General features: G+C 36.2%; 1 protein-coding gene across 1 annotated transcript; it reads right to left on the reverse strand.

The window, feature by feature from the left end:
* Positions 1–5819: 5819 nt before the first annotated feature.
* Positions 5820–11236, reverse strand: LOC110445161. The gene is made up of 4 exons (XM_021489609.1): positions 10839–11236; positions 9772–9824; positions 9098–9168; positions 5820–8042 (listed from the first exon to the last, which is right to left on the reverse strand). Exons 1-4 carry the CDS (start codon positions 11234–11236, stop codon positions 5820–5822), a joined length of 2745 nt encoding a protein of 914 aa, XP_021345284.1.
* Positions 11237–27744: the final 16508 nt, after the last annotated feature.

Consider the following 27744-nt stretch of genomic DNA (forward strand, 5'->3'; position numbering starts at 1 on the left):
AAGATTTCCTGGATATGGGACATCTTCAAGACTTCCTCTGTAGCGGAAGGGACATCCTGTTGTGTTTTCACAGATAGCTTTAGCCGCTAGGTCCCATTTTTCTGCAGATAATTTATACAGTCGTTTCATCCAAGTCTGTCCACTTTGCAAATATAACCGAACATTGATTATTTTGACGTGCTACCGCAAATTGACCACATGGTAAGGCTGTTGGTTGTATGCCCGTTTATAGTCTGTGCAGTGTACATAACAAAGATGAACGAAAACACACTTTCTAAATTCTATCTATACTAACTTTCCCTACTTAGACTCGGATCTCATCATTCATGGGTTAACCAAGCCATGATTTGTCACGTTCATTTACCCCTTCTTCCTTTTGCCTACCCCTTTGATAGATTTTCATTGTACCGATCACACAGAACATATTTTGTATATGAAAAGTGCCCGCTAACCTGTATTTGTACTTCTTTATTATGCTATTTTATACACAACAATAACTTGAACCTTTTTCATTGTAATTAGAGAATACAAAATGACGCATTATATGAAATAGTTTACTTTTGCCAATACTATTTCACAAGCTAGATTATCTTAGCTCATTCATGTTACAGAAAATATTACCAAATAAAGAATGATTTCCTCCATATTTTATGGGGATATATTGGTAATTGTGAAATATAAATATGATTTAGTCCAACAGTTTTAGGGCGTTCAATCATCCCCACCTCACTAATTCGTCAGAGACAGTCGGTTACCTGGTACGTTAAGTTATAAACTATAATCACAGAATCAACATGGATTCAAGCATGCATGAAATTAGACTGAACCATGATATGTAAACATATTTGTTTTATCGGGGGTCCATCTTTACAGGTCTTCCCGCTGAAGGACTCGAGGAGAGCAAAATATATACATTAATTCGTGAATGCACAGTTTCGAACATTTAGTCTATCTTCAGGTGAATCTGTTGAATTGACGAACTCAGAGCAGGCAATTAATGTCGCGAAATGGACGCTCCTAATAAAGCTTTACTGTTTCATTAAGGTAATTAAAAATGGATATATCACATTTCATGCGTTGAAAACCTAATGCACCATATTGGCGATTTAATATAATGGATACACCAGTATATTGTTATCGTTATTGATGGTTCGACATTGGGGGCCGCAATGTTTTCAATCATTTAACATCTGTGGCGACATCAAAGTACTTTAGTTTTACCATGTGCTTAAAAAAATTCCCATTTATTTAAATTTTAGCATTGCCGAGAGTCAGATCACCAACACTTATGCGTATTAAAATGTTTGACATGAAATGTGTTTAAATCGTAATGCTACGTTTTGTAATTCGGCAAACCGATATTTGTGTAATTGGCCAATACATCCCACTGAGTACGTCGTTATCTGTGTGGTGTAACTGGCCAATACATCACACAGAGTACGTCGTTATCCGTGTGGTGTAACTGACCAATACATCACACAGAGTACGTCGTTATCTCTGTGGTGTAACTGGCCAATACATCACTCAGAGTACGTCGTTATCCGTGTGGTGTAACTGGCCAATACATCACACAGAGTGCGTCGTTATCTGTGTGGTGTAACTGGCCGATAAATCACACAGAGTACGTCGTTATCTGTGTGATTTAACAGGCCGCTACATCACACAGAGTTCGTCGTTATCTGTGTGGGGTAAATGGCCGCTACATCACACAGAGTACGTCGTTATCTGCGTGGTGTAACTGGCCGATACATCACACAGAGTTCGTCGTTATCTGTGTGGGGTAAATGGCCGCTACATCACACAGAGTACGTCGTTATCTGCGTGGTGTAACTGGCCGATACATCACACAGAGTTCGTCGTTATCTGTGTGGTGTAACTGGACGATACATCACACAGAGTACGTCGTTATCTGCGTGGTGTAACTGGCCGATACATCACACAGAGGACGTCATTATCTGTGTGGTGTAACTGGCTGATACATCACACAGAGTACGTCGTTATCTGTGAGGTGTAACTGGCCGATACATCACACAGAGGACGTCATTATCTGTGTGGTGTAACTGGCTGATACATCACACAGAGTACGTCGTTATCTGCGTGGTGTAACTGGCCGATACATCACACAGAGGACGTCATTATCTGTGTGGTGTAACTGGCTGATACATCACACAGAGTACGTCGTTATCTGCGTGGTGTAACTGGCCGATACATCACACAGAGGACGTCATTATCTGTGTGGTGTAACTGGCTGATACATCACACAGAGTACGTCGTTATCTGCTTCTTTTACAATAAAAGCTGTAGTTTACACATTTCACAGGTGTATATTACCTGATTCTACTTCGTTTAATAACGTTCTGAAGATCATTTTGAGTAATGCTGACCACAGAATGATTTAGGAACGTAGAAAGTAACTTTGCATTATCAATAATAACGGTTTTACGTAAACAAACCCCTGTATCCGAAAACTACCTATTTGCATATTCCTTTCATTTGAAAATAGTTCGCCAGATAAAATATTTGTGGTAATTTGATAAAAAGGGATTACGTCAAGTCGCGTGAAAGGATGAATAATTCCTATAAATCATTAGGGTGTGAGTTTGGAGAGACTGATCAGCCAATCAAACGGCATCAAACCTCTTCTTGACACACCATAATTGAACATTTATTAATAAAAATAAGTTGACAGCTTCTGTCGTTCTGAGGGCTCATGGAATAAAGCAAATATCACAGCGTCAACACACAAGGACAAACAAAACACAGAGCAAGTTGTAGGTGCTGCAGGGAAACACCGATTTAATGAAATAGACAAGCAACACACTAAAGTAGGTGCTCTGTAAAGGGTATACTTGTCAAATTTACAAACTTATCCCATCTTGAAAGTTTCCTCGGCAGACGCCGTCGTTGATAAATAATGCGTCATTATTTCGTATTGAGTTACATTGACGAGTGATTGGTCTGTTACATACATGGATCTGTGTGTAGACTGTTCCTTCTCGGATGATATATGCGAGGTATATCTCATCCTCTCCAGAGGTTGTCGCTTTATCCGGGGTGTTGTCCACGGCCGTGATATTGAATACGAGATTCATCTTTTACTTCTCGTTCATATAACTGTAAGCGTATTCATATATAACCAATATATATTCATATACGATTAACAAAAGGCTTTAGGTAGATTGAGTGGATCTGTACATTAGCGTGTAATGATAAATATTTTCTATTATGGAACAGCTGAGATAAACATTTAAAATTCTAATCTGGCGCCTCAACTACCCACAAAAGTACTGTAACTAAATGTTTACGCTTAAATAAGTTTACCCGCAAATATGATAACCGTTTCTATGAGATTTCTGTTTTGAGAAATGCATATTGAATACGGATTGAAATCGATTACTGCCCAATAGATCGTCAAGACAAAAATTATCGCAAAAATCCAAACTATCTTTACTGCTATAGTACATTTTGCCACTGAAACAACGTTTTGGTAAAAGTAATATTGCAGTTAAAATAGTGTAAACGCTAAACAATTTCACCGCTCAAATTTCTAGTATATTGTTTATAAGAGGATTATTATTATAAAATGTTTTCCAATAAAGGGAACACTAGTTACAAAATATTGTAAGCATACTCGTGTATGTCTTTAGTCTAAAAGAAAATGTACTTTAAATAGTGTCATCACTAAGATAAAATAACAGCTAAAATTATATTGTTTGCAAGAAGATTATTGCTATAAAATGTTGACCGTTAAAAGGAGTATGCTTACAATGTTTTGAAATTAGCATTAAGTATGTAATTCTGAAAAATATTTTTTATCTGTACATTATGATGAAAAGTAGGCGTATAATCAGTCATATCTGTGTGATAATTTGACGTACAAAATGTAGTCAAACCCTCGCAGGCATGTTTACTTGTCGTATTGATTGTTATAATGACACAGGTATTAAACCAGAGTGAATTGCGGGAATTCCTCACAACTAAATCAAATATGCAAAAGCACTTAATTATGATTAATAGCGTATGTCCGTCGCGACTCCATATCACCGAGCACTGTCGTTATCTACAAGCCACAGGCGGGTCATTAACAGCAACACACGTAGCAATGTAAATATAGCCCCTGTTTACACCAAATGCAGTGCATGGCTTTATTTTAGATTTATAGCAAATCAAATATTTTTGTTTTGTCAATTCTATTTGATCGTTTCTGTTATAACAATGCTGCGTATACGGTATTCAATTAGTAGATGCCATTAACTTAATTAGAAAAGGGAAATGGTAGAAGTAGTACTAGTAAGTTGGAGTTATTAATTGATAATAAATTGAAGTGTTTTGTAGCTGTAGATTGTAGAGTTTTATATAACAAAAAAATATATTATCTTTTCCAAAATATTATGACATAAACGTATATATATACATACAATGTACAAGGGCGTCTAGAATCGCCTTAAATAATGTACACACTGTTCAAAATATTCGATCAAATATCAGTATTCGTCATACATATATATTCACAAATAAGTATACATTCACATTTTTTTATATAAAACTACACTTCCGGATATTCTTGTCCGTACTCTATTCGATTGATTGATTGATAGGTTTTACGTCCGCTTCACTTCCGAGTATACTCTATTCTGTTGTAGAGGTTATTTATAGATAGATTCAGTAGCGGCAATAAGTAGAGATAATTGCCTGTAAGTACGAATTAGTAGAGTTGTAAGTAATTAGTAAAAGGACCTTTTAAAAATAATTAGCGGGTGCAATTTTAATTCAGTAAATCTTGTCAATAAGTAGTAAAATTGGTAATAGTATTTAGACAGATAATTAGAGGAAATAAGCAGTTGATGGATTTTTTCTAAACATTTTCTTCATGTTGGTAAGTATGGATTATGAGAAGTTTTTTTTTTATCCATTTAAGACCCATTAGTGGCACGAAATTCGACGGAAAACCCAAGAGGTTAAATTAGTAAAAATAATTAGTAGAGGTTATTACTGATTGGAAGGTAATATATTAGAAGTATTAGAGTCAGTAAGAAGTAGATGTACGTAATTGAGGTCATATGTGGTACTAATTAGTAAACGTTATGGGGTATAATGAATAACTGGCCCCAATTCAAGATTTACCCGCTATTCCTCTTTTATATTCTCTATACAAACATAAGCTAAGATATATGCAGATTTTAAGTGTTTCAAAATTAAATGTGTAAAAACGATCATGTGTCATATTCTATTTGCTCTGGAAGCTGATCAGAGAAGAACACAAAAGACAAATAAATAAATAAACATATATATAGATAAATATAAATCACATATATTTATACCATATCTTACATGGTTAACGCATGAAATAACTCACCAGTGTCCGATTACACATTGCATAAATAACGAATGCGTATATTTTTATCAATGAACACTGTCCCTTTTCTTTTGTAGACGAATTGAAACTCTTGCCCGAGGAAGAGGAATAAAGATCCTTGTTGGTGCAAGGGGAATTAAGATCTATGTCTGTTGAAGATGAAATCAGACCTTTGCCTTTGGAAGATGAATTAAAATATATGTTTTTGGAAGATTAATAAAGCCTCATGTCTGTGGAAGTTGGGTAAATATCCTGGTCTATGAAAGATGAATTGACATCCCTGTCTTTGGAAGATGAGTTAAGACTCAATACCTATGGAAAATTGATTAAGATCTTTGTCTGGGGAAGATAAATGAAGTCGTTTGTCAATGGAACATAAATTGACTTCTGTCTGTCGAAGATGAATTAAAACCCATGTGTGTAGAATAAAAATAAAGACTTTATCTTTGGAACATGAATTAAGCTATATGTCTGTGGAAGATGAATTAAAACCCATGTCTGTGGAAGGTGAATTAAGATCTTTGTCGGTGGAAGATGAATTACGATCTATGTCTGTGGAGGATGAATTAAGATCTTTGTCAGTGGAGAATGAATTAAGACCTTTGCCTGTGGATGATGAGTTAAGATCTTTGTCGGTGGAAGATGAATTAAGACCTTTGTTTGTGGAAGATGTATTAAGACCTCCTGTGGAAAATGAATCAAGACCTTTGTTTGTGGAAGATGTATTAAGACCTCCTGTGGAAGATGAATTATGACCTTTGTTTGTGGAAGATGTATTAAGACCTCCTGTGGAAGATGAATTAAGACCTTTGTTTGTGGAAGATGTATTAAGACCTCCTGTGGATGATGAGTTAAGACCCTTGCCTGTGGAAGATGAATTAAGACCTTTATCTGTGGAAGGTGAATTAAGACCTTTATCTGTGGAAGATGAATTAAGACCTTTGTTTGTGGAAGATGTATTAAGACCTCCTGTGGAAGATGAATTAAGACCTTTGTTTGTGGAAGATGTATTAAGACCTCCTGTGGAAGATGTATTAAGACCTCCTGTGGAAGATGAATTAAGACCTTTATCCGTGGAGGATGAATGAAGAGCAACACTGCTGGTCTGAGTAGCTGGTGCAGATGAACTCCTACTGAATTTCCGACTAGCATTCTCATATCCTTCCTTAAGCAGCATGAACACTCTTCTGTTGACTATAAAGCTAAGGAAAATGAAAACACCCTGGCAACCGTTCAGTATTGTAGTGAAATACGAAACGATCGACAAAGGGAAAAAAGCTTCAATTACCGTTGTTAACCAAGTGACACCAGTTATAAAAAACAGTTTGACATATATTCCAAAATGGCGGTGATTTTCCTGATTACTTTTCACACGTGGAGTATTACGTATTTTATGGGCTGTGATTGAAAAGAAAGCAATGTTTGACAAGCAGACTGCAATTATTGGAAACAAAAACGTTACAAAGAATGATATTTTACTAGTGATGAAACATTTGTCGACTCCATAACCAGTTTTCTGCCCTTCGTTGAAGCCAAGAGTGAAAGCAGTATTCACAAATACAATGACAACCGGAAGTCCAAATGAATACGTCACGTAATTCTTCAGTGTTTTGAGTTTGTTATGGGCTGCGTGATATTTACCTATACCGCTAAAAACACGGAACATGTGAAACGAACAAATATTCATACACCCAAACAAGGACAACCACAATACATGTAAAACTATACCGATAACTTCACAGAGTACGGAATCTACAGAAAACAACGATCCAAACTGGAACGATAGCTGAGTGAGGAAAAGAGTGAACACCAGACACATGTTATTGATGCCTGGTATTGACTGCAGAGTCGGATGCATAAGATAAACAGCAAATGTAAGAAACAGACAAATCATAGAAGCTGTGTTACAGACTAAAGTGAGGATTGACAGGGATGGGTCTACGTATTCCTTAACCGGATCTGATATAGCTTCTATGTCTTCTATGCACACGCGAACTCTGCCGTTAGAAGACCTTTGAAATTTATCAAACGGAAGAGTCTTTTCGATACTATGAATTTTCAGTTCCATTTTCGCAATATTAATGTCATATTCGTCACTTTCGAGTTCGATTTGTCGACATAAAAGAACTTTTGACACGTAAACTGACCTGAAGGTCTGCCACGGGACAAACGTGTGATTGGAAAATCTTTGAATGAAACATGTTTCTTTGAATGACGCTTTGTCTATAATCGTTGGTGTCATGACAGCTCTCAAACTCGTCTTGGCAACAAGGCCGATAACTTCGCTATCTACAGACACATTCCACATATCTGAAGTATTTTCTAGTAAAGAATTCTCTGTCAGAAAACGAGGTACGTAACCCTCTATGTGAACCGTCATATAAAGATAAAGTTTGATGGTTTCTGTGTTTACATAGGCTGATTTCGATTCACACGGGAAATTCGAAAGCAGATGGAAATTATCAGACTTGAATTCCGTTGTCCCGAATAATTTTGAGATATGAAGGTTTATCCCGATTTCCATGGCTTTCAGGAAGTCTAGCGCGTTTGTTTGGTTTTCTGGGAGCTGACCTGTAAATTCAATGGAGATTGTGTACCGAAGATTGTTTGTTATGGTCAATAACGGAATACAGCTGCTGTCGTTAAGAACTTTTCCAGGAAAACAGGTTGTGTTACGGCACTCATCCTGAAAATAAGACAATATTACTTATCAGTTTTAATTGGGCTCTTTGCATGTAGTTTTTTTCTCTCGCTAAGATTACATATTAGCTTCTTCGACAATAATGGACCTTATATCATATATATAACTAAGTTACACACAAGGAAAAAGAGGGGGGGGGGGGGGGGATGCTGCCTTACTGGCAAGCTAGTTTTTTTTTTCTTCAGCGATGCGGTTATCGCTGCGGTATAACTCTGGGACCCTTTCAGTAGTTCAGCAGCGTCGAGCTTGGTCAATGACTTGATGGTTGACCGCCCGCATACGTATAGTGTATTCTAATGTATATTACATAACATAACAAACTGTTTGATTTCGACTTTCTGATAACGAGCTTTCCCTTTCTTTCTAGTAACAGATCTGCATACCCTACATACGGTGTTTGGACGTTGCAGTTGATTCGGCATTTTAGATTGTGCTCCGAATATCGCTCCTTTCGTGAGAGATGCCGACTGTTGATGGACAATTTCACAACACAAAGTTTCCAAAGATTATGTTAAAGAAGACTATGGATAGGTCCAAGTATCGCAATCATGATATTACAGAGAAATATGCTATTTTGTTATGTGATATGAGAGTTGATATTTTGAATATGCTCATTAGAGTGCTTTGTTGAAGGTCGGGATATTTGAATCTTTCGTTTTTGGTCTACAAAGATGGGTGTAGGTATTGTTCATGCATACTAAAGCTATGGTAATTATTACTGAAATGAAAACTGCTTTTTATTCAAAATTCAAAGAGTTAAGAGTAACAATTTTCGCCTGTTATTTTGAAACCAATTAAATTCATAAGTACGCCATATTTGTTTTCAAATATCGATACTCTTGCAAATATTACTGACTTATTTTCTTTTTCAATAATGGTACACATTCCAACCAAATACATATCTTCGTATAGAAAGGAAACGAAGGATTGTGAACACATTTGAAAGGTCTTCATGCATAAGACATTATTTTCCTATTTATACGAGTAAGTATTTACAATGTACAAAAACGTTGAATATGAGACAGATGATTGCTACCTACCTTCCGATAGTCATAAATCTGGTGTTTGCTACATCTCTCGCCCGCCACCTCTGGCACGCTCTCGTCGTATTCTGTAACCGAAAACAGGGACCGGAAAGTCACTTGGAAAAAAGGACCACGGGGTAACGTTGCCTCTGGCGACGCACGAGACCGATGCTGTTGTCTATTTGGAATTATTTTGGGAACTCGAGCGGAATTACAAATTTCACAAAATATGTTTTTGTACTGAGGGTAGCTGTATATTCTAGGGAAAAGATGACACGCCTTCTCATGGTTGATGTTGTAATATTGCCATTGTCCAGTTACGTTACATGTAGAGATGACGTCAGAGACCACGTGTTCCGGATTACAAAGGTAACAGTAAAAGTTTCCATATCTTTTATAGGTCTGTAAAATGTTGCCAGAGGCTTGCTCACACGCCCACGCAACATCCGGGTCATAAACAGGCCAGTTTCCGGTGACATTGCATCTATTAATAGTCCTTCTCCTCTTATAACAATTAATACGAGGAAAATCCATTTGGATGCGTATTTTCTTTTTTATCTTCAGGTCAAAAAGAACGGTACAGTTAATATGTTTAGCAAGATTGATTAAATCTATGAAAGAAACAAGATGGCTGAAATCTAAAGCAACAGTATCGCAGTTGATATCGATATCGGCTAAGACGTATTTACCTTCCGTTGCTATGTTTTGGATTTTATCCGTTGGGTATATCTCTTTGATATTTCTGTTGCAGAGATAACAATTAAAACTCTTATAATAAGTATTTCGAATTTTGTCAATCAACGGAAGAAATGAACTTGCGTCCGTCTGATTTCTCGATACACATCGGTTCCGGATGACTTGATGTCCGGCGTCGTTCCAGCAACCGTCCGTGAGGAATAACGTTTTAGTAGACCTTTTCATATGTTTAGGTTTTGCTACATAAAAGTCCATACATGATACTGGATACGTCAATGAAAAATCCAGACAACACAACTTGTTTAAAAGAAACAAACAGTCAGGGTTACAGGAACATGCCTCGAAGACAACCACTACGTACTGCAAAGGAACAATAGATTTATCACAGAACTGGTCAACAGGTCTTACAGCAAACATTTTGTACACTAAATTTGTCACATTTAGTTGAATATCATTCTTTCTTACGACCACGCTTTTATCACTTGGCCTTTCCATTTGTGGTTCAGGTCCGTCAACATTGAGTTGGATTTTGTGGCCGATGACCTTTTCTGTCAATCTGTTAAGCACTGTATACGTATAACGTAGGTGTTCAGGTCGAATTTTACCTGTCTTTACTTTATACGTATAAATATAACGGCGTGGTCTTCCCATGAAATGTATCCTTTCTTTGATTCTGGTGGTGACGTCATAGAATGTTTCATTGTCATTGGCTATCCGGTTACATAGATAACAAAATATGTTTTTGAATGGATGAGTGTGTTGAGAAGTTGAATGATACATACACGCACGTTCTAAGCCTGCGTCATACGGGTACCACATGCCAGTCGTATTGCATCTGTCGATGACGTCATCAGTTATATGTATTGACGGGTTACACATGTAACAAAAAATATTCTTGTATTCGCGGAATTTTAAGTAATACGTTGACTCGCATGCCAATTTTATCGATAGATCAAATGATTTCCAAGTTCCAGAAATGTTACAACTACGGGTAACCAATTTATCTCTTTTTGGGATGGTAAGGTTACAGGATCTCGCCGGATTATCCATCGGAGAATACCTCATACGACATTTTCTATTTCGGGCTAGATCAATAATATCCTGATAGGTCGACAGAAAATTGAAATCAGCGAACTTGAGACAGTCTATGTCGAGTATCCAGTTTAACGTGTCATTTTCACCATTACACATGGCACAATATTTGTTTTTATAACTGACCGGAAACGTTGCTGATGCAACTGGTGGACGGGTAAGTAGTTCCTTTGGTGTGTACGACTTCTCACATAGGTTTCGCTCTCTACTTCCGGTCTCACTTGGACAGGAGTTCACAATTTCATAAGATGGCGGTTTAGGTTTAAGGTTTGTGGACGATCCCGTTGTATTTAGGAGTGTGGTGTTGATACAGGTCATCGGGGGCACGGCAAAGTATACATCCGGGCAACAGTCGCCACGTGACATGCATTCGTCATCACAGTAACAACTTGGGCATACTCGAGTGATGTTATAAGAATGGTCCGGAGCAGGGACACGGAATTGTGGAATCTTTGATATATCACAAATATAGTCATATCCACACGATAAAAGATAACGATGAATTAAATTTTCCAGGTTGATGTTCCTTCCATCAGAAATAGTAGATTCCTTCGCTTGTGTAAATATAATGTTTGAGGCAAATATCATAACAGCTTGTGTTATGATCTGTATATTAAATACCATGTTTATCTGAAAACAATACAAAATATTTTTACAACTCAAATGTCTTCATACAAATGTCTGTAACGCTTCCAAACGCTTCGTTATTAAGAAGTAAAACAGAAATTCTTAAATGCGATTAAAATGATAAAAAGTTGCATTCTCAATTATAAAATTATTACATCATTATTAAGAATATTTATATTAACTGCTTCTTCACCTTTTTTTTTTTCATTTTTTCATTTATTTGATTTTACTCTAATATTCATCACGCACGTTGAATAAGTAATTTTTGTGTATGATTTAAAATTTTGATATCAGTGTTTATTGACTATCAGATCGCGAAAGATATCAATCCAGTTAAAGTCATATCAAACCTGAATCAAATAGCTGACTATAGAGTTTGAACGTGCAAAATAGTCGAAACAGCCTCATTTACTTACGGGTAAATACTAGAAATCATTAGTCTTGATATGGCGTTATATCATGAAGACTTTATGTAATTTACATCTATCATTGTTACATTGTAAACCTAACAACAAAACAACATTTAAATAAACACCGTGTAAACTTCTTTACCCCAGAAGTATAAATTAGCACCATGCAAACGGTCCCATAGGAACAAAATAACACTACTCCAATTTGTATTTTTTCCACAGCCATTATATGTTTCCTCAATCCTGTCTTTTTGGATAAACCTGCTAGAAGTTGGTAAACATTTTTGGTTACCCAATTGTGGGAAACACCCATCTCAGAATTATGACGTCACGTAACAAAGATTTGCGCGTTCATATTCGATTGCAAAGTCCTGATTCATTGCAAAAGTTCCCCGATCGGAAACAGAAATAATGAGTTTTTAAGGGAAAGTTATGGTTTTCTAGATGAAATATGAACTTTATTGGTGAAAAAGTCCCATTTGTGATGACTGTTTATCATATTTATATAAATCCCATTAGTTGAAATTTTAATTTTAAAAAGCACTGAGTAATTTGAAAATTAACTAACTCGAGTTAGAAAAACATAACCAACTTGCACTCGTTGCCGAACCTCTTTCGTCCACATCAGTAAAACAAAGCACAACATGAACTTGAACTTTCCCCAAAATAATACGTATAAAACCAAGTAAACTTGTTTTTTAAACATTAGTATAAAAACAGCATCACTCGAACTTGTATGACCAGAACTTTTTATGTACGAGAATATTAAACTCTGTGACTTACTCTTCCTTCCAAAGACAAAATACAAAGACACACTATAAGAGATTTATAATTTTACTCACCACTGCTGTCCGCTCTGGTGTCGCTGTAATGACCAATCAACACCGTATGCTGAGGATCAACCAAGCGTCCATTTCACGACTAAGCTTGGTGAGTAAACGGTCTTATGTTTAGTTAATTAAACAGGTAACTTCATTCGGAACAAGCTTACGGATGTACTTGTAATGAATATAATGCGATTTGTTTAGTTAACTATCTATGGTGTATTCGTCCGATAAGATGGCAACAGGTTGTAATTCAAAACATATATACACCGGCGGTTTTTAGCGAGCAGGCCTTTCCAATGATTGATGATAACAGATGCGTCATTATGACGTTCAAATGATGGTTTGGGTTTTCGAGTTCTGTTAGATAATTGTATAATAAATTATAAGTGACAAAACATAAAATGCGTACCATTATTTTTTAAATAACTCTTGCTAACAATATTTGAAAGTTTAATCATATACAGTTACATTTGTGTGTTGTTATTTAACGTTTGTTAATAAATTTCAATCGCATTTTCCCGTTATTCTTCTGATATTACTCTGTCGTCACTGCAATGAATGTATTGCACGGAGTCGTTCGTAGATATTTCTTTTTATAAAAACTAAGACGGTAACGCGTCCGTACGCTAGATTTTGGTAGCTTTCAGGGGGAAAAAGTAATCGTTATATCGGGAAAACACCGCATAACAAAATATATTCGTACCTCTAAACGATCATTTATTGTGTCTATACCTCCCATTTCCATAACGCAGCATTACTCCAGCCCTTCCAAACTATAACTTAACTACCGAGACTTCACTTAATAACAACAATAATAATAATAATAATAATTCGAGGTTCTTATATACCGCTTTATCACAACCTAGTTCGTAGGTCGTCTCAAAGCGGTTCACAAATTAATATCCGTGGTTATAAGGCCTTTGCAACCAGCCAATATATTTCTCAACTCCCTAGGGAGTATACAGCTAGCGTTCAACAGTTCTAGCAATGCCAAACCACGTACTCATTTACAGCCATTTATATTGTCATCAGGCTTGCTTTTACAGACATTTATGTTGTCATCAGGCTTGTTTTGACAGACATTTATGTTGTCATCAGGCTAGTTTTAACAGACATTTATGTTGTCATCAGGCTTGCTTTTACGGACATTTATGTTGTCATCAGGCTTGTTTTTACAGGCATTTATGTTGTCATCAGGCTAGTTTTAACGGATATTTATGTTGTCATCAGGCTAGTTTTAAAGACATTTATGTTGTCATCAGGCTTGTTTTACAGACATTTATGTTGTCATCAGGCTTGTTTTTACAGACATTTATGTGGTCATCAGGCTAGTTTTAACGGATATTTATGTTGTCATCAGGCTTGTTTTACGGACATTTATGTTGTCATCAGGCTTGTTTTTACAGACATTTATGTTGTCATCAGGCTAGTTTTAAAGACATTTATGTTGTCATCAGGCTTGTTTTACGGACATTTATGTTGTCATCAGGCTTGTTTTTACAGACATTTTTTGTCATCAGGCTTGTTTTTACGGACATTTTCGATGTCATCAGTCTTGTTTTTACAGACATTTATGTTGTCATCGGGTTAGTTTTAACGGATATTTATGTTGTCATCAGGCTAGTTTGAGACATTTATGTTGTCATCAGGCTTGTTTTACAGACATTTATGTTGTCATCAGGCTTGTTTTTAGAGACATTTATGTTGTCATCAGGCTAGTTTTAAAGACATTTATGTTGTCATCAGGCTTGTTTTACAGACATTTATTTTGTCATCAGGCTTGTTTTTACAGACATTTATGTTGTCATCAGGCGTGTTTTTACGGACATTTACGATGTCATCAGGCTTGTTTTAACGGACATTTATGTTGTCATCAGGCTTGTTTTAACGGACATTTAGGTTGTAATCAGGCTTGTTTTAACGGACATTTACGATGTCATCAGGCTTGTTTTAACGGACATTTATGTTGTCATCAGGCTTGTTTTAACGGACATTTAGGTTGTAATCAGGCTTGTTTTAACGGACATTTACGATGTCATCAGGCTTGTTTTAACGGACATTTATGTTGTCATCAGGCTTGTTTTAACGGACATTTAGGTTGTAATCAGGCTTGTTTTAACGGACATTTACGATGTCATCAGGCTTGTTTTAACGGACATTTATGTTGTCATCAGGCTTGTTTTAACGGACATTTAGGTTGTAATCAGGCTTGTTTTAACGGACATTTACGATGTCATCAGGCTTGTTTTAACGGACATTTATGTTGTCATCAGGCTTGTTTTAACGGACATTTAGGTTGTAATCAGGCTTGTTTTAACGGACATTTACGATGTCATCAGGCTTGTTTTAACGGACATTTATGTTGTCATCAGGCTTGTTTTAACGGACATTTAGGTTGTAATCAGGCTTGTTTTAACGGACATTTACGATGTCATCAGGCTTGTTTTAACGGACATTTATGTTGTCATCAGGCTTGTTTTAACGGACATTTAGGTTGTAATCAGGCTTGTTTTAACGGACATTTACGATGTCATCAGGCTTGTTTTAACGGACATTTATGTTGTCATCAGGCTTGTTTTACAGACATTTATGTTGTCATCAGGCTTGTTTTTACAGACATTTATGTTGTCATCAGGCTTGTTTTTACGGACATTTACGATGTCATCAGGCTTGCTTTTACAGACATTTATGTTGTCATCAGGTTTGTTTTTACGGACATTTATGTTGTCATTAGGCTTGTTTTTACAGACATTTATGTTGTCATCAGGCTTGTTTTAACGGACATTTATGTTGTCATCAGGCTTGCTTTGACGGACATTTATGTTGTCATCAGACTTGTTTTGGTTTCAATCTCTGAATCAGTTTCTGTTGTTTTCTCATCGTTTCGATGTTGTTTCTAATTTTAATGTTTTTTACCTGTTGTAACATATTTCAGATTGGTCATTTATATTTTCAATCAGGATTTATTTTAAATCATTGCATGATATTCACAACTTTTTATTACATATTTGTTTGCAATGGGAGGAATAACAATTAAGAATCTATCGTACAAAGACGAATGTAACGCACACAAATGTGACTGCTCCTTTTAACTTTGGTAAGAGATACGTTATGCAAATAATGAATTTCACTACACTGTTTCGTCCTTTTATATCTCATAGGTGATGCTATGGGCCAAACTGTTGGATATCCAAGTTGTCTTATCTATTGTTGAAACACAGGGGCAGGTGCGAAATTTATAAATTATATATTTCTAGAGGAGTACTGGTTAATTTCAATTTCATTTCTGTGTGAGGTGTGTAAAGTGTGTAAAATATGTAAATTGTGAACCATGTCACAACTCAAAACAGGTATCCCTGGCAATCAAGATTACAGCCAACCTCGGGAACTAAAAGTCTGCAAAGAGAGTCTACCGCCTTGTGAATTGAAAGATAAACGTACCACACACACGTGACTACACACGTGACCACACACGTGACTACACCTTTGGTAAGAGATACACTATTCCAAAAATAGTTTACGCTGCCACATACAGTTGATTCGTCATTCTAGGACTTATTGATGATGTTAGGGGGCAACACGTTCGAAATAGTCTAAACTACTGTTGAAAAAAAAAGCATTCGCCAGAGCAATATGATAACGGTTAATTCATCATTTATCTCATAAGTGAAGGTATGAGTTTTTGTTTAAAAAAGAAGACACGCTGATTTTGCGCAGGTCATATCATTTATTGTCTACATCACAAAACAACGAATAAGGTTAGACAATTGTACATTGAAGTAAACGTTCTATATTCATTTTAATTTACTGTACAATATAGTTGACACCAACATCATCTTAAAAAGATACAAAGATATTTTATAGTCATATGAACTGCTATTGTTTCAAGCAACAGCCACCAAGCGCCGATGGTACCTCTTTTAAGATAATATATTTTGACATGGTCACCAATAATTATACGACAAGGTTACCTGTAATTAAACAACGTTGTCACCAATAATTATACGACAAGGTCACCTGTAATTAAACAACGTTGCCACCAATAATTATACGACAAGGTCGCCTGTAATTAAACAACGTTGTCACCAATAATTATACGACAAGGTCACCTGTACATTAAACAACGTTGTCACCAATAATTATACGACAAGGTCACCTGTAATTGACCAACATTGTCACCCATAATTATACGACAAGGTCACCTGTACATTAATCAGCGTTGTCACCAATAATTATACGACAAGGTCACCGGTAATTAAACAACGTTGCCACCAATAATTATACGACAAGGTCACCTGTACTTAAACAACGTTGTCACCAATAAATATACAAGGTCACCTGTACATTAAACAACGTTTCCACCAATAATTATAAGACAAGGTCACTTGTACATTAAACAGTGTTGCCACCAATAATTATACGACAAGGTCCCCTGTACATTAAACAACGTTGCCACCAATAAGTATAAGACAAGGTCACTTGTACATTAAACAGTGTTGCCACCAATAATTATACGACAAGGTCCCCTGTACATTAAACAACGTTGCCACCAATCATTATACGACAAGGTCACCTGTACATTAAACAACGTTGCCACCAATAAGTATACGACAAGGTCACCTGTACATTAAACAGCGTTGCCACCAATAATTACACGACAAGGTCACCTGTACATTAAACAACGTTGACACCAATAATTATAAGACAAGGTCACTTGTACATTAACCAGTGTTGCCACCAATAATTATACGACAAGGTCACCTGTAATTAAACAACGTTGTCACCAATAAATATACAAGGTCACCTGTACATTAAACAACGTTGCCACCAATAATTATAAGACAAGGTCACTTGTACATTAAACAGTGTTGCCACCAATAATTATACGACAAGGTCACCTGTACATTAAACAGCGTTGCCACCAATAATTATAAGACAAGGTCACATGTACATTAAACAGTGTTGCCACCAATAATTATACGACAAGGTCCCCTGTAATTAAACAACGTTGTCACCAATAATTATACGACAAGTTTACCTGTAAATTAAACAAAGTTGTCACCAATAATCATACGACAAGGTCACCTGTAAATTAAACAACGTTGCCACCAATAATTATACGACAAGGTCACCTGTAATTAAACAACGTTGTCACCAATAATTATACGACAAGGTTACCTGTAAATTAAACAAAGTTGTCACCAATAATTATACGACAAGGTCACCTGTAAATTAAACAACGTTGCCACCAATAATTATACGACAAGGTCACCTGTAAATTGAACAACGTTGTCACCAATAATTATACGACCAGTTCACCTGTAAATTAAACAACGTTGTCACCAATAATTATACGACAAGGTTACCTGTAATTAAACAACGTTGCCACCAATAATTATACGACAAGGTTACCTGTAAATTAAATAACGTTGTCACCAATAATTATACGACAAGGTTACCTGTAATTAAACACCGTTGCCACCAATAATTATACGACAAGGTTACCTGTAATTAAACAACGTTGCCACCAATAATTATACGACAAGATCACCTGTAAATTAAACAACGTTACCACCAATAATTACACGACGTTGCCACCAATAATTATACGAAGTGACCACCAATGATTACACGACGTGGCCACCAATACTTACACGACGTTGCCACCAATAATTACACGACGTGGCCACTAATAAAACGACGTGGCCACCAATAATAACACGACGTGGCCACCAATAATTTTACGAAGTGACCACCAATAATTACACGACGTGGCCACCAATAATTACACGACGTGGCCACCAATAATTGCACGACGTGGCCACCAATAATAACACGACGTGGCCACCAATAATTACACGACGTGGCCACCAATAATTACACGACGGGGCCACCAATAATTGCACGACGTGGCCACCAATAATTACACGACGTTGCCACCAACGATAACACGATGTGGCCACCAATAATAACACGACGTGCCCACCAATAATTGCACGACGTGGCCACCAATAATTGCACGACGTTGCCACCAATAATTGCACGACGTTGCCACCAATAATAACACGACGTGACCACCAATAATTACACGACGTTGCCACCAATGATAACACGATGTGGCCACCAATAATAACACGACGTGGCCACCAATAATTGCACGACGTTGCCACCAATAATAACACGATGTGACCACCAATAATTACACGACGTTGCCACCAATAACTACACGACGTGACCACCAATACTTAACCGACGTGTGATACACTTTAATATTTTTGTTCTTATTCAAATTACAAATACAACATTTTGTGAGGTCCCATCACAAGTAATAATAGTGATATTATTATTTATTTACATTACACAGCGATTTCTAGATAATGTGTTTACGTCGCAAACATCACAAGAGGCAACACAATTTCATGTTAGATGCTATTGTAACAAGCGATTATGAGTACAATCCTGTTCATGTCCGTACCAAGCTCATCAGCAATTCACAATAAAACATTCTACGTAGTGATTATACTATTTATATGTTTAAATACATATTTCTTACTATTAAATGTTCAAATATCGAGACTTCTAAAAAAACTACAGATCATTTTGGTAATATGCATGCATCTTTACAAATAAATAGCTATATATATATGAACTAAATTATATCTTACGGGAAGAATTTGATGTCACTTGGACATAAACAATTTTTAATAAATTGATACACATGCAGTCTATATGCGATTTAACGCTTTTGTAACATTACACATTTCAATGATCATCAATAGTATAGCTCTACACTTGGAATAGTTTCTTGAACATCGCTTCATTCAAACTTAAAAGATTATAAAAAAATATAACAATTGATTAATAAAGTAAACTGCACGTGGTAGTTGACAACATCACAATACATACTGTTCCTCGAAAGAGAATATAATTTGTCCTATGATATTTGCCATACTTTTTTGTCCATAAAAATTGTCTTCAATAGCAAATAATGACATCAACGTTGCTAGACATGGCTCAAATGACTACCAATGGAAAAATTCATTCGTACGATTATTTCGGCAGAACTCATGCTCTGTAGAAGTTAATTTCGTTAATAAGATACTCAGAGAGTGACTTTCATTTCACCGCCTTCTATCGCTCTGAATTTGTATGATGACGTCTGTAGAAAACCGATTAGTACAGTGTAAAATTATCTTTGGTTTCATCATTATAAGTTTGTGTTGAGTAGTCCCTTTACGATCACTGTATTTGTGACGACCCGGTGTAATTAACGTCTTTCGTTAACGTAACAAACACACCCTAATTGAGAGTGTTTTTACATGATGACCCATTGTAAACGGCAATAAAACATTTTCCAAATACAAATTTGTTATTATTTGTTAATTGTTGATATAAAAGTTATATCATGTCGCTGAAGAAGGTTCCATATTTCGGACCAAAATGGTCCTATAGAATGGAGTAATTCAATAATGGCCCATTTTTCACAATACGAGCCGACCACATATATTATTAAATATTAGTCATTGTCTCTGGATGATGAATTCAGATTGAAAGTACTGGTCCTGGACATTAGAGCGGAACCGGCCCTACTGAAGAGACGTTCTGTATTGGCACATCTATCTTTTAAGAGAATGTACACTCTTCTATTGACTGTGAAGCTAAGGAAAATGAGCACACCCTGGCAACCGTTAAGTATAGTTGTGAAATACGAAACGACCGACAAAGGGAAAAAAGCTTCAATCACCGTTGCTAACCAAGTGACTCCGGTTATAAAAAACAGTTTTACATATATTCCAAAATGGCGTCGATTGTCCTGATTACTATCTATGCGTGGGGTAATACGGATTTTGTAGGCCGTGATTGAAAAGAAAATAATATTGGATAAACATACAAATACAATTGGAAACAGAAAAGTTAAAAAGAAGGATATTTTACTAGACATGAAACATTTGTCAACTCCATAGCCAGTTGTCTGCCCCTTGCTGAGGCTTAGAGTGAAAGTCATATTAAGACCTACAATGATAACCGGAAGTCCAAACGAATATATCACGTAACTTTTCAGTGTTTTATTTTTGTTATAAACTGTTTGATATTTACCTATGCCGCTAAATGCCCTGAACATATGAAACGAGCAAATATTCATACACCCGAACATGGACAACCACAGCACATGTGAAACAATACCGATAACTTCACAATAAATGGAGTCTACTGGAACCATTAATCCAAACTGGAATGATAGCTGAGTGAAGAAGAGAGCGAACACTAGACACATGTTATTGATGCCTGGTATTGACTGCAGAGTCGGATTTATTAGATATACAACAAACGTGAAAAACAGACAAATCATAGAAGCTGTATTACAGACTAAAGTTAAGACAGATAAAGAAGGGTCTACATATTTCAACGCCGGATCTGACATGGATTCAACATCTTCAACACACACGCGAACTCGTCCGTGAGACGACCTTTGGAATTTATCAAACGAGAGAGTCTTTCCGATCCCATGAACGATTAGTTCCATTTTCAGCGCGTTAACTTCATATTCGTCACTTTCTAGTTCGATTTGTCGACATAAAAGAACTTTTGACACGTAAACTGACCTGAAGGTCTGCCACGGGACAAATGTGTGATGGGAGAATCTTTGAATGAAACATGTTTCTTTGAATGAGGCCTTGTCTATGATAGACGGTGTAGCCATAGCTATCAAACTAGTCTTAGCGGTAAGGCCGATAACTCTAGCACCTTCTACGGTCACATTCCACAGATCTAAGGTATTTTCTAATAAGGAATTCTCTGTCAGAAAACGTGGTACGTAGCCCTCTATGTGAACCGTCAAATATAAATATAGTTTGATGGTCTCTGTTTTAACATATGATGTTTTCGAATCACACGGAAAATTTGACAATAGATGGAAATTGTCAAACTTGAAATCTGTTGTCCCAAATAATTTGGAGATATGATTCTTTATCCCTACTTCCACGGACAGCAGAAAGTCTAATGCGTTTATTTTGCTTCCTTGGAGTTGACCTGTGAACTCGATGGATATTGTGTACCGTAGATTGTTTGTTATAGAAAGCAATGGAACACAACTACTATCGTTTAGAGTTTTTCCAGGAAAACAGGAAATGTTTCGGCATTGGTCCTGAAATGAGACAAGTTTTCCTTTTTATGTCATATAATATTTCTGCAGAACAAAGCGTGTGTCAAATATAAAAGTTGAATATATGTAAATCTATTGTCATTGTTCTAACAGATTTCTACAACAATACGCTGTGTTATTCCACTCTCAGATCATTGTATAAACACACAGACTGTTAGATAAATATGCAAGACCACACACTTGTGTTTTTCAAACGAATCAGAAAGCACAAGTGTATTGCGCGGACGAATATATTCACGAGTGCGCTCCGTGCACGAGTTAATATATACGTCCGCGCAATAAATGAGTGCTTTCGGATTCGTTTGAAAAACACTAGTGTTTTGTTTACGTCGTCAACATCCGAAAAATGTTGGTGACTTTGTGAGGTTATGCGGAAAAGGGGAGTATTAAGGTAATATTAAAAGAAGATGATACTTAAAGATTTGATCGCTAGTTTCATGCATACTTGCTACAGACCCTCGATATCGTTTCGACGTCACACCGTCGCGTGTCCAGGTCGTGAAACCAAAACATGATCTGACACAGTGTCGGAAAATATTTCGTTCTCCCAACGTCCCGTTATTGCTATTTGGACGGTCTGACTATGGCGTTCATCTATTATATTTTTTCATGAAGTTGTTGCCGAAACATTAATTTTGACAATTATTAAATTTGTAAAAAAAAAGTCATTTTTGAATATTGATGAGCGACTTTTTACATATGGGTCATATCACTACGCCAGCCTTGTCAACAAACACATGTGTGTGTTTTTTTTCCGACTGATCATGAGAATGTGGTAGAAACAGATCACACGACTCGTGGTTGTTGAGTATGGTATTTATTTCACTCTCGTTAGTTAATTTTCAAAAGTTACAGAAAGACACTCGCTAAATCTCATGTATTTTGTAACTTTTGAAAATTAACTAACTCGAGTGAACTAAATACCATATTCAACAACCACTCGTTTTGTAACCTCTATATAAACAAAAGACGATAGTTAGTAATAAATATAGTTGCAGTATAACCTGCGATAAAACAATTACAAGGTTTAGATGAAGTCTTCGTAAATTCATTTTATAAAATGAAATTCAAATTAAATAACAAGACTTTATAACATTTCACATTAATAAATTGCTGAACGTGTCACTTTGAAAAGACACAATTATGATAAAGACGTATTATTTATTTCATATTTGTTTGCGTTGATGTATTTTTGGCATAAAAACATGAAACCTAAACAGGTTAAACAGGGTATATTCCGTCTTTGCGTATTGCGGAGTTATCTTCTCTTGTGAGCATGTATTGATTGTTACATCATTGGTTTGTGTGAGAAAATTACGTTGTTTTCTCAAAAATTGATGACGTTACTCTCACAAACAAATGACGTAACAATCAATAACAGCTCACAACAGCAGATAACTCTGCAATACACAAAGACAGAATTACGTTCGATTAGTACGATCGAAGGTACGTGTACGTGAAAAGACAGCGATTTAGTAATTTATATAATTATGTTGTATATGAAACGCCTGTCTTAGGGAGTGGCACCATATTTGTTTTAACACTCACATGTGATTCGTCATTAATAACGTATGCAAGCTCATGCGCATTTAAATATTCAAGGTATGTCAATTAAGCTCGAGATAAATGAAAAAAGAAAATACATATCTTTATATGATATGTTTATAATAATATTTCTCATGGGAAAAATCTTCCTTGATGCTTTGATAGGTAATTAAATTGGTATTAGATACATCCTATTGAAATGCATTGAAAGCATCCTACCTTACGATAGTCGTACAGCTGGTCTTTGCGACATCTGTCGCCGTCCGTTTCTGGCAGAGTGTCATCATATTCTGTTACCGAAAATATTGACCGGAAGGTAGGGACAAAAGGTGAAAGAAGTGCCGTGTCAACCTTTCCTTTCTGATCAGATATATCAGACAAAAAACTCTCGGTGATATTAGGGAATTCTACGGAATTACAAAGTTCACAAAATATGTTTTTATAAAATGGATAACTATATATACGTGGGAACAGATGGCACGCTTTCTCGTAGTTAATATTGTATTTCTGCCATTGTCCAGTCTCATTACATGAAGAAATCACGTCGGTGACGATTTTTTCCGGATTACACAGGTAACAGTAGAAATTTTTAAAATGTGCATACACAGGTAAACTATTGAATGTAGCCACCTCACAAGCCCAAACAACATCTGGGTCGTACACGGGCCAATTTCCGGTGACGTTGCATTTGTCGATTATATTTGAGTTCGTGATACATGTAGTACCCTGATGTGCTGGAGTTTTTAAATCAAATCTGACAGAACAATTGATATACTTTGATAGATTGATAACATCTATCAACGAAACGTGATGACTGAAATCTAAAACAGAATCACATCTAATAAGAAGGTCAGATAAAAAGTACTTTTTATCCGTTGCTATGGTTTCAATTGTATTTGTTGGATATATTTCGTCGACATCGTTGTTACAGAGATAGCAGTCGAAACTCTTGTAATGTGTGTTTTCAACTTTTTCAATCAACGGAAGAAATGAAATGAGGTCAGTCTGATAGTTCGATTCACATCGATGTCTGACAATAGGATGCCCCCTGTTCCTCCAGCAGCCATCCGTGACTAGTAGCTGTACGGGAGAGGTTCCTTCCATCGCAGTACGTGCTGCATAGATATCGATACAGGATACCGGGTACGTCAGAGCGAAATCTAGACAACACAGTCCTTGAAAACGAAACAAACAGGTCGGACGACAAGTGCATGTCGGGAAAAATACCAAAACGTACTGTAAAGGAACAATAGTTTTATCACAAAACTGGTCAAATGGGCGCACTGCAAACTGTTTGTACACCAAGTTGCTCACGTCAACTAGAACGTCTCTCTTTTTTATGATTACGGTATTGTCACCAGCATCATCACGTGACGTGTCTGGTTTATTAGCAGACATATCGATGTTGATTCCTCTAGTGTCATTACCTTGTACACTCACATGTCCGAGTTCCGTGTAGGTATAACGTAGGAACTCTTGTCGAAGTTTATCGGTTCGTATTATGTAACTGTATATATTATGTGTACCATTGTATACAATGTCATTTGAAATCGTGGTGTCCACGTCATAGAACGTTTCATTGTCATTGGCTATCCGGTTACATAGATAACAAAATATATTCTTGAATGGATGAGTGTGTTGAGAAGTTGAATGATACATACACGCACGTTCTAAGCCTGCGTCATACGGGTACCACATGCCAGTCGTATTGCATCTGTCGATGACGTCATCAGTCATATGTATTGACGGGTTACACATGTAACAAAACACATTCTTGTATTCATGGAATTTTAAGTAATACGTTGACTCGCATGCCAATTTAATTGACTGATCGAAAGTTTTCCAAGATTCCGAAACGTTACAAGAGCGGATAAGAAATATTTCTTCTGATTTGATGGTAAGGTTACAGGGTCGAACTGGGAACTCCATCGGAGAAAACCTCATACGACATTTTCTATTTCGGGCCAGATCAATAATATCCTGATATGTCGACAGAAAATTGAAATCAGCGAATTTAAGACAGTCGATATCAAGTATCCAGTTTAACGTCTCATCTTCACCATTACACGTGGCACAGTGTTTGTTTTTATAACTGACCGGAAACGTTGCTGATGCAACTGGTGGACGGGTAAGTAGTTCCTTTGGTGTGTACGACTTCTCACATAGATTTCGCTGTCTACTTCCGGTCTCACTAGGACAGGAGTTTACAGTTTCATAAGAAGGCGGTTTAGGTTCAAGGTTTAGGAACAAGTCATCTGTACTCAGGAGTGTGGTGTTAACACAGGCCATCGGGGGCATGTCAAAGTATACATCCGGGCAACAGTCACCACGTGACATGCATTTGTCATCACAAAAACAATTTGGACATATCCCCGTAACGCTATACGATTCACTCGGTGCTGGAGTATCGAACAGCGGGAACTTCGAAATATCACAAATATAGTCATACCCACACAATAAAAGGAAATGACGAATCAGATGTGTCAGGTTGATATTCCTGCCGTCCGATGTAGTTGATGCATTCCCTCGCGAAAATGGAAGTGATGCCAACACTAAAATACATACTTTAACCGTTCGGATCGAGTGCACCATTGTTATCTGAAAGAATAAATATAAATTAGAGCTTAATCATTGTCCTCATTGTCATTTTAATAGGAACACATGCTACAGTGTCGAATACCTCAATGTCTTGTTACCATATTTACAGTCAGCTCCTGAAAGTATTTAACGTCGGAAAGGGGTTCGTTAGAGGACAAGAAAAGGACAGATAAAATAACTGGAAAAAGAAAATGCCTGATATAACAATTGTTTGTTATATTTTCTCATCAGTGCTATAAAATTAATGTCAATATATATTTTTTCTTTTATAACACGTTAAACATGTCAAGACATCAATCTTGTCAAATGATATCGATAAGAAATATATATATATATAGGGTCAATTAGCACAGTGTCTGGGCCACTTTGTTTAACATTTCTATTTATATTTCGCAACGAAGCTAATTAATCTTCTGGTTTTTGTCAAATATATCAATATTGTATGTAATACAATACAACATGTACGATAAGATAAAATATCTTCAAACGATGTACTCTAGGATTCATTATGATCACAATCCTGAAAGGAATATTCCAATGTTGCTTATTAGGGGATTAAGTGATGATTTATTAATTAATATAAATAACATATATATCACTTTCAAAATGAATATTAATATAAATGTGTCTATGGTCACTTAATAGTGCCAGGCTTTATTACCATATATATTGTTGTAAATCTATAACACTTGTATATGAAAATCATCATTAAAAAGACACAATGCACCATGGTGCATATTTGTGATATACATAGAATAGATTTTTCCTTTCTTTTTTTTGTACGCACGTTTTCAGTGAAGTTGATATGAAAAAAATACATTGACCCGATAAAAGACAGATCATACTTACCATTGCTGCCCATCCGCTGTCTGTTTTCGACTGAACAATTGACAAATGCGTCTGAAAACCAGCTCGTGGTCAATCCCATCAATTGCTTTATGTTTTATTAGTTATGATGAAATCTAAATTTCATTTCGTAAAATCGATGAAACCATGCGCATCATGCTTAGGGATGCAATGTAAATATTAAGGGATGGGTTTCAGATTAATACCAGACGCCTGTTTGTCCACGTTAAAACCGTAACGGTAAATATTAGCAGGCAATGCTATTTGATTTATCACAACTATACCATTGGGACGTTGAATTTATTTAAAGAATTTATTTTTACAAGATTTAAGAATACCCATGTACCGATGATATTTGATGATATGCATAAAACCTCACATGAGAAAGGAGATACCTGCTTAAATAAACAATTGGTCTTTCAGATACATTTAAAATTTTATTTTACATTTTGTCCGTCTGCTTGTTTCTCCTTGGACTTCTGCAAGGGTTTCCATGTAAATTCTCCTATATTACACTAGCTCGGTCGGTTTAGAGTTCGATCTATGGTTTTGTAAACACTTCGGTATTCTCTTCTCGTCCTTGTTCTGGGATTCCGTTATGTGGTTTCCTTACTTAGATAGATAACATGTTGTGGAACTTGGGATGCATTAAAGACGGTCACATATCAGACTAAAATCATTCGTAGAAATGTGATATCTGTTCCCTATGGACTAAGTGGTCGTAAGTGTGACTGCATTATGGCATTTACGTCATATTCCATTATAAGATGGCTTCGTAGTTGATAATGAAATGACGCCATATTATATCTAAAAGCCTTACAAAAACTAATATGTTTTTCAAAGAAAAAGAAATTTAAA

The sequence above is a fragment of the Mizuhopecten yessoensis genome, unplaced genomic scaffold (assembly GCF_002113885.1).
Source record: "Mizuhopecten yessoensis strain PY_sf001 unplaced genomic scaffold, ASM211388v2 scaffold245, whole genome shotgun sequence".
Classification (NCBI taxonomy): Eukaryota; Metazoa; Mollusca; class Bivalvia; order Pectinida; family Pectinidae; genus Mizuhopecten; species Mizuhopecten yessoensis.

What these genes read in the sequence shown, in the direction of transcription:
- LOC110445161 (XM_021489609.1), bottom strand. Translation starts at nt 11,236, where the DNA reads ATGTCACGTGGCGACTGTTGCCCGGATGTATACTTTGCCGTGCCCCCG. An exon ending in CCAAAACATAGCAACGGAAG is followed by an intron (nt 9,169 to 9,771) that starts GTAAATACGTCT and finishes TTTCGGTTACAG; the next exon opens with AATACGACGAGAGCGTGCCA. An exon ending in AGATTTATGACTATCGGAAG is followed by an intron (nt 8,043 to 9,097) that starts GTAGGTAGCAAT and finishes TCTTATTTTCAG; the next exon opens with GATGAGTGCCGTAACACAAC.